The following is an 8398-nucleotide window of genomic DNA, read 5'->3' on the forward strand; positions in this document are numbered from 1 at the left end:
ATGGGATTTTTTTTTTTTTCCCGAGGCAGGGTTTTTCCGTGTAGTTTTGGTGCCTATCCTGGATATTGCTTTGTAGACCAGGCTGGCCTCGAACTCACAGAGATCTGCCTGCCTCTGCCTCCCGAGTGCTGGGATTAAAGGTGTGCACCACCACCACCACCACCACCACCACCACCACCACCACCACCCAGTGTTTATTCTTATTTATTATATATAATATTATATAACCTTTCTCCCCTCCTATGTGATATATATATATACATACGTACACATATATATATATACATGTATATAATCCTTCTGTGGTATATTTTTCTTTTCTTCTATATAATACATATATTATTCGTCTGTGGCAGGGTCCCCCACTGAACCTGGAGCTAGCCTGGTGGCTAGCAGCTCCACCAAGCCTCTCTTCTCCACTCCTTCCTCTCCTCACAGTACCAGGGTTATAGGCATGCATAACTTCACCTGAATTTTTACATGGTTGTGGGGATTTGAACTCAGGTCAGTAAGCATTTCTAATGCACTTTTATCTTGTTTCTAAACTGAGTTCCTTGAAGGAAATATTTTATATTCTTAGTTCCTAGGATAATCTATGATCATGAATCAAATTCTGGTTCTATACAATACATTTAATATTGTATTTCCCTAACAATCTTCTTTTAACAAAGACAGTAACAAGTATACAAATTCTAAGATAAATAAAAATACTTGGTTTTAGAATATTTGTTTTTTTATTTGTTTTTTGGGTTTTCCAGACAGGGTTTCTCTATGTGGCCTTGGCTTTCCTGGAACTCACTCTGTAGACCAGGCTGGCCTCAAACTCACAGAGATCCGCCTGACTCTGCCTCCCAAGTGCTGGGATTAAAGGCATGTGCCACCACCACCTGGCTTATATTTTTTTTTATTTTTTAATACGTTTAAGATTTATTTATTTATTATGTATACAACATTCTGCCTCCATGTATGCTTGCACGCCAGAAGAGGGTACCGGCTTATACTTTTAAAATATGATTACCATTAAATTATTATTTTCTCTATTGGAGTACCATAAATCAAGAAATAAGGTTTTCCAGATTTCTTACCCTTACTAGAAGGCAACCAGAAAGACCAGAATTCCATCTTAGAACTGGTACCTGGGTTTTGGATAAATATTCTTTTTTCCCAGCCATTTTGTATATTTTACAGATGCAAAAAAATGCAGGGCATAGTTTTTTACATATCCCACACTTTGAGATTTAAAAAGGGATAAGAAAAACTCTCTAGAGACACTTTTACCAGCTGGGGTTCTTCATAAGTAGTAATTGTTCTTTAGGTCAACAGTGGAGAAAGTCGACTTTCTTCAGTGGTTGATTTTAGCTAGAGAAGAGCTGTGTTGTTGTTGGGGTGGGGATTGTTGTTGCTGTTTTTGTTTTTGTTTTATTTTTGAGACTGTTAAAATCACCATCCCTCCTTCCTGTTGACCCAGAAGTCCTGCCACAGTCCCAAAGGCTGTGAATGTCTGTGATATGCGAATTTATAATGCAATAGGAGATGCCCCCATCTAAAGTCTGTGACGGTCACTCACCTGCTAATCCCCTTGTAAACTTTAGCATAAGAACCTTCGCCCAGCTTCTCCAAGTTCAAGTAAGATGAGGCTGCTCCAAAAGGGGGGTTCCTCTTCTGCTTACGGGGTGGGGTGAGAGGTGGGAAGACAGAAAGGGCACTTATAAATAATGTTGGCTTGTCTTTTCCCCAGAGGCATTGGACAGCTTTGTGTGTGTGTGTGTGTGTGTGTGTGTGTGTGTGAGAGAGAGAGAGAGAGAGAGAGAGAGAGAGAGAGAGAGAGAGAGAGACAAAGACAGACAGAGACAGACAGAGACAGAGAGAGACAGAGACAGAGACAGAGACACAGAGAGAAACCCACACAGGCATCCCTGGAAGGTGAGGGCCAGCTTCCCTAGACAAGCAGCCATGAAATTCTTGATGCCCACCAATGGCTCACTCACCCATGGCAACCCCTGCCTCAGATTCTCTTCCTGAAAAGAATCACTGTTACTCCGTGGCCTTTTACTCTCCAGCTTCTGGCCATCGCCAGCCTGGTGTCCCCTGGGGTGAAATGAAGACGTTGAACACGATGCTCCTTTTATGTCTGTTAGCTAGAGGAAAAAAGAAAGTACAGGAGCAAAATGTGTATAAATTCAAAATTTGGTGGCTGGCAAAGCCTTTCCTTTGTTTTTTATGCCTTTTTTCCCCCCTAAGCTTCCTCTACCCCCCTAAAGGCACCTCTCCTGAAAGTCACCTTAGAGACCACCATGGTACCAACCGCTGAAATACTAAATTTCTCCTTCACCTGCACAATTTAACTCAGTCTCCTTGATGGGTATTTTCCAGTTTCTCTGTTTAACTCAGTCTCCCCCACGCCCACCCACCTTCCTACATACTTAATGTGATGCCTTAGAATAATCTAGTAAGACATTGCTAATAATCATGAGCTAATTACTGAAACTGAGAGTCCACAACGGACCTACCAGTAAGGGCAGCTTACCCTCTACCGTTCAGCCCTGCCATTTAGTGGCTCAGGGATGTCCGGAGAAGAACCACTTTCTCTATTTCAAGTCAAAGAGACCAAAGCCTAAGATTATTCTCCCTTTCTGGTTTACAAGCACATCCCAAAAACTTGATAACTACGGCCATAAATCCTCTGTGACTTTAATAGAATTTTCTTTTTATGAGTTTAGACCTACCGCAGAGGAATCAGACCCTGGTACAAAAGGGAGCGTCTGTCTGAATTGCTTGGTTTACCAATAAAGAAAGATGCTCCTCCCGAGATACAAATACCTCCAACGCAGCAGCAGCCTCGGCGCTCCCCGGCTGGCGTCTCAGACAGCTGTGCGCCTCCCCTCCCTCGGAACGGTGGTAGCAATTGCATGCTGGCTGTAACCTCTTTGCACACAGCTCCTGACCCATAATAGTCCAGGTTCAAGGAGAAAACCCGCACTTGAACCTCTCCCCACCCGCCTCTCCTGTCCTCATTCGCTCCCTTTTTTTGCCAGAGGTCAGCAGAGTGGAGCTTTCGTATGACTCACACGAGGAGGGCTCTGTCTGGAGCAGCCTCATGACTTCAGCAGTTTTTTGCTTATCGGTGCAAGGAACTACGCATCGAAACCGCAGCGGCTGGCGTTCATATGTGCACACCCCAAAACAAGGAGGCTCTTACTGGACAGAATACCACTGGGCACACTGGCGGCTCCTGCTCCAGCCACAAGTCCCGGCCGCTGTGGCTACACTTGCTTTCAGGAATTTGCATTGACACACGTTTATTGGGCTCCCCGGGCACTAAAGAGGCCAGCTGAGGAGCATTTTATCCTTGCTTTCATCTGAAAGCCTCTTGGTTTTCAAACCTTTTTTTTTTTTCTTTCTTTTGAGGCAATGTCTCCCACAATAGCCCAGCTACCCTTGAACTTGAGGCAATCCTTCTGCCTCAGCCTCTCCAGTTCTGGGACTGCAGATGTGAGCCCCCAGACTCAGGTTGGTTTTCTAACATTAAAACAAATTTGCAATCTAGCCAACTTTTAGAGTCAAAGAAACCACAGGAAGGTAGGATGGGAAGAAAGCTGAGGATTCCTACCCAATCTCGGCCTCCGAGTTGAAGCACATCTCATAGTCTGACCGGAAAGTCGTTCTTTCATTTCTTGGAACACGACGTCGTAAACACCTGTGTTGCTAAGGCTCTACAAACGGTGATGAGAATCAGCAGTGGAGAGAGGAGTTGGTGTGCACACTTGTAATCTCAGCACTGTGCAGGCTGAAGCTGGGGAGATGGGGAGTTCAAGACTAGCCTGGACTATGTAGAAAGATTCTTTTTCAAATAAAGAAGAAACAGAAGGGGAGCGTGTGTGTGTGTGTGTGTGTGTGTGTGTGTGTGTGTGTGTGTGTGTACATAATATACCTCCTCATTTCCACTATCCCTTCCTCCCTTTAATATACATATAGCTAATGTTTAGGGTATGTAAATATCATATTAGGACTTGGCATTTCCAGGAATCTGAATCAAACTGCTTTGTAGTCTGTGATCTTGGGCAGAACTTTTGTTCTGTGAGAGACTCATAATATTATTGCCATTGTAATATGCCAGTCACAGGATGTAGGCCTCATGTACACATGTACAAAAATTTCTCTGAGAAAAAAAGAGCTTTGCCTATTATCACAACAGTATTATGGTTATTTAACATCTGGACTTTCAGACATTAATTTTTTTTTTTTTTTTTTTTTTTTTTTGTTTCTGTGCAGCTTTGCACCTTTCCTGGAACTCTGTAGACCAGGCTGGCCTCGAACTCACAGAGATCCACCGGCCTCTGCCTCCTGAGTGCTGGAATTAGAGGCGTGTGCCACCACCGCCCAGCCCAGACATTAAATTTTAACTGTTATGGAATTTAATCTTGAGCATGTATTTTAAGTTTTATTTCAAAATGTCTACAAGAAAGTAAGGTATGGGGGCCCAAGCCTGTGTTTTCAGCACTTGGGAAACAAGCAAGAAGATTGCTGTGAATTAGAGGCCAGCCTGGGCTACAGAGTGTCTCAGGACAAAGACGAGAGAGAGAGAGAGAGAGAGAGAGAGAGAGAGAGAGAGAGAGAGAGAGAGAGAGAGAGAGAGAGAGAGAATCACTAGGTAAGAGCTAAGGCTAGCCTAGTCAATGATTTACTAAAATTTGAGATGTTTAGAAAGTAAGAGAGACCAAGGACACACACAGAACAGCGATGAGGCGTAAAAACTGCTACACCTCAAAACCAGTTAACACGTGACTGACATACAGCTAACTGAAAGATCACTTTTCCATCATAATACATTTTCACTTATTTGTTATAACACATTTTCTCAGAAGTGCTCATTTCCGGTCTGGTGAGACAGTCCATTGGGTACATGTCCGCACCACGCCGTCTGACCTGAGTTCAGTGGGACCACAGATGGAAGGAACTGACTCTGGCAAACTGTCTCTGGAACTCCATGTGTGCACCATGACATACGCTTAATTAATAAACTAAGATATTAAAAGAATTGAAGAACTCTAATTCTTTCCTCAAAGAAGATTGTGGATTTTGTCACAGACATATTACCTCCTAGCTAAATGGGTGACACAGGCCTGGAGTCCCAGCACTCAGGTACCTGAGGCAGAAGGATCCTGAGTCTGAGGCCAGCCTGGACTACATATTAAGACCTTACTGAGAAACAAAACAAAAACCCTATGATCTAGGCCCAGATTAAGATCGTTTCATAAATTTCCAATTGGTGTGTATGTATGTTGGACAGCATTTCATGCTGTGTCCTGGCTAGCCTGGAATTCACTGTGTCGCTCACAGCAGCCTCCTTCAACTTGTGGTAAGCCTCAGCCTCCCAATTGCCAGAATTACAGGTGGCATACCATGCCAAATACATTAAAACAATTTTTAAATGACCAGCATTTGTGTTAGCTGAGGGGATTATAGAGTTACCTCATAAATGTGTTTGAAAAGAATATCTGATTCTTTTAGTTAATTTTTTGTATATGCCTGTGCATGTGCGTGTGTGTGTGTGTGTGTGTGTGTGTGTGTGTGTGTGTGGTATAGATGGCTTCTTTCTTAAGGTTTAAATTGCTGTTTATGTACTAGAGAGGACTATTGAAGGGAAACTGTAAAATGCTCAAAATTTTCAAAAATTAGATAATTCATGGTTTGCTGAAAGTCGAGGGGAAAAATCAGATGACTTTTTAAAGTGTTTCCTAGCTGTGTCTAAAACGATCATTTTCGTTACCAAAGATTTCTGAATAAGGACAGGGGTTGAGATGATCTCCCAGCAAATCGTGCATCATGGCCGTTGATGCTCCAGACGTTCCGCAGCCTGGTGCATGTCCTAGAGGCTGCCCGGCCCGCTGCAGGCATGCATGCGCACTGTTGCTGCTGCTCCCCTTGCAGAGAAGAGCTGCCAGTATGAAGCTGATTGACCGTGAGAAGTCCCTGTGCCTGCTACCAGCCTAAAGGAACGGACCCAGACAGCAGCTCCAGGGCCAGGGCACTCAGCTGTGCAGCAAGAGCCCTCAGGCCAGCTCAGAATGGCTCACTCCTGTGCATCGCGCTCTTCCTGCCCCTCCACTGTTTCCCCGGACTTGCATTTACCGCTCCTCCTCTTCCTCGTCAGCCTTCCTTCCAGGGAAGCTGGGTTAAGACAAATGGTAGCATCCGTTCATTCATTCATTCATTCACTTATTTATCTATCGATTTGGTGTTTTGAGAAAGTCTCATGTAGTGAAGACTGGACTTGAACTTGCTATGTAGCTAAGAACGTCGATGAATTCCTGATCCCCCTGCTTCCACCTCTGAGAGCTGGGATTACAGGTGTGCGTCCCACACCCGGGCTGCCTTTTTTTTTTTTTTTTTTGTACTTAGCAATAAAACTGTAAGCTATTGATAATTTCAGCTTAGTTTCTCTATCATATTTTGGCGGTCGCTTTTCCTTTCTCAAATATTGTGAATTCGAATTACCATGTTTATTTGAGAGTTTGTGTATTTCTCCCATTTCCATTCTGCTTTTATTAAATTTCATAATTTTGGAGGGGAAATATGATCTAATAATTTGTGGGCAATCACAGACGTTCCACAGCACTAACATGAAAACTATGGTCAGAAACGTTGAAAATAATCTCTAATACCCACGTAATGGAATACCAAGGCTCAGGGCTAGAATGAGATCTTTACTTAATGACGGGGTGATCATCACGGCACACTGTTAAGTGAAGAAACATAATGAAGAACGATGTCTGTAACATGTTACTCCTATCCTAAAGAGATGAGACAAAAGACACCAAGGTGTTGTGGGGATTCGACCCATTGCATCAGCATCCCACTCTACCGAGGTGATAGCTCATACCTTGTAACCCCAGCATTTCGGCAGCCGAGGCAGGAGGATTGTCATAAGCCTGGAGAAATAGCAAGACCTTGGGGGGAGGGGGGAGGAAGGCAACATAAAGGAGCTGGTGGTGTAAGTTTACAACACACAGGAAGACTGAGGCAGGAGGATTTCCAGTTTAAGGCCAGCTTGGGTTACATAGTCAGACCAGACACTCTATCAAAAACAAACCAAGTCAGACAGACAGAAAACCCTACAAATTAAATAAATAAGACACAACAGACATATGTCACAATGTAACATGATAGATGACATTTTAGATTCTGATTCTAATAAATCAATTGCAAGATGACATTTCTGAGACCAGCACGAAGATTTAAACATCGCATTCGGTTATTCTAAGAACTTATTTTTAATTGGCATGGTTATTAAAAACAATCCTGTAGTTGAAAATGCATGCTGAAGGACTTGTGAGGGGAATGGGAATTTCTAGGCTTACTTTAAGATATTCCAAAAAAATTAATAATGCTGGGGAGAGAAAACACAAAATTATGAGGGTGGATGCTTATGTGTACATTACATATTGGTCTGAAAATGTTGCTATATATCAGTACCATGTATAATGAATACACAGAAGGAAGACTTTTTTGGTGTATGATGTATGATGGTGTACCTGCTAATATGGATGTGTGCATGTGTGCATGTGGGTGTCCATGTATATAGAGGCCAGAGGTTGATGTTTGCTGTCTTTCCTCAATTGTCACCACATTTATTCTTTGAGATATGGTTTCTTGCTGAGCCTAAGGCTTTACTAATTTGTCTAGACTGGCTTTACTCACTGGGCTATCACACACACACACACACACACACACACACACACACACACACTGCATTTACAGGCCTGTGCCACCATTTGGGATTTTTTATATGACTTCCAGGGATCTGAACTTGGGTCTGCAGGCTTCAGCCTTCTTGTCAGAATGAGTGAGCTCCCCAACAAGCTTCTCCGCAAGGAAATTTAAAAAAAAAAAGAAAAAAAAAAAGATTTAAAGTAAGTAAATAAATAAAAATACCAGTCACCAATAAAGTCATAAGAGTAAAACAAGACAAAAATCCTACAAAATTGAGTAGGCAGAGGCACAAGGACTGTCACATGTTTTAAGCTAACCTGGTCTACACAGAGAGTTCCAGACCAACCAGGATTACATATTGAGATCCTGTCTCAAAAACAATAACAACAAAATCAACTAACAAAAACTGAAAGAAAAAAAAAGAATATCCTGAATAAAAAAGTAGAAAAACAGTATTTCTTAAAATACATTTACACAGAGTCCATATCTATCTGTCTGTCCATCTGTCTGTCCATCCACCTACCTACCCACCCACTCATCCATCCATCCATCCATCCATCCACCCACCCACCCACCTATCTAGCATCTACCTACCTATCTATCATCTATCTATCTATCTATCTATCTATCTATCTATCTATCTATCTATCTATCTATCTATCTATCTATCTACCTGTCTGTCTGT

The 8398-nt window shown here is 42.6% G+C and overlaps 1 protein-coding gene across 1 annotated transcript in view; it reads right to left on the reverse strand.

Moving 5' to 3' along the window:
• Cdk15 (cyclin dependent kinase 15) overlaps positions 1–3044 on the reverse strand; it is a 100393-nt gene extending 97349 nt beyond the window's left edge. The window contains exons 1-3 of the mRNA XM_028885552.2: positions 2821–3044; positions 1989–2138; positions 1568–1662 (exon numbers count right to left, since the gene is read on the reverse strand). Coding sequence (XP_028741385.1) covers positions 1568–1662; positions 1989–2138; positions 2821–2949 — 374 coding nt within the window. The 5' untranslated portion in view covers positions 2950–3044. The remainder of the gene's footprint in view (positions 1–1567; positions 1663–1988; positions 2139–2820) is intronic.
• Positions 3045–8398: the final 5354 nt, after the last annotated feature.

Source organism: Peromyscus leucopus, chromosome 13, assembly GCF_004664715.2.
Source record: "Peromyscus leucopus breed LL Stock chromosome 13, UCI_PerLeu_2.1, whole genome shotgun sequence".
Classification (NCBI taxonomy): Eukaryota; Metazoa; Chordata; class Mammalia; order Rodentia; family Cricetidae; genus Peromyscus; species Peromyscus leucopus.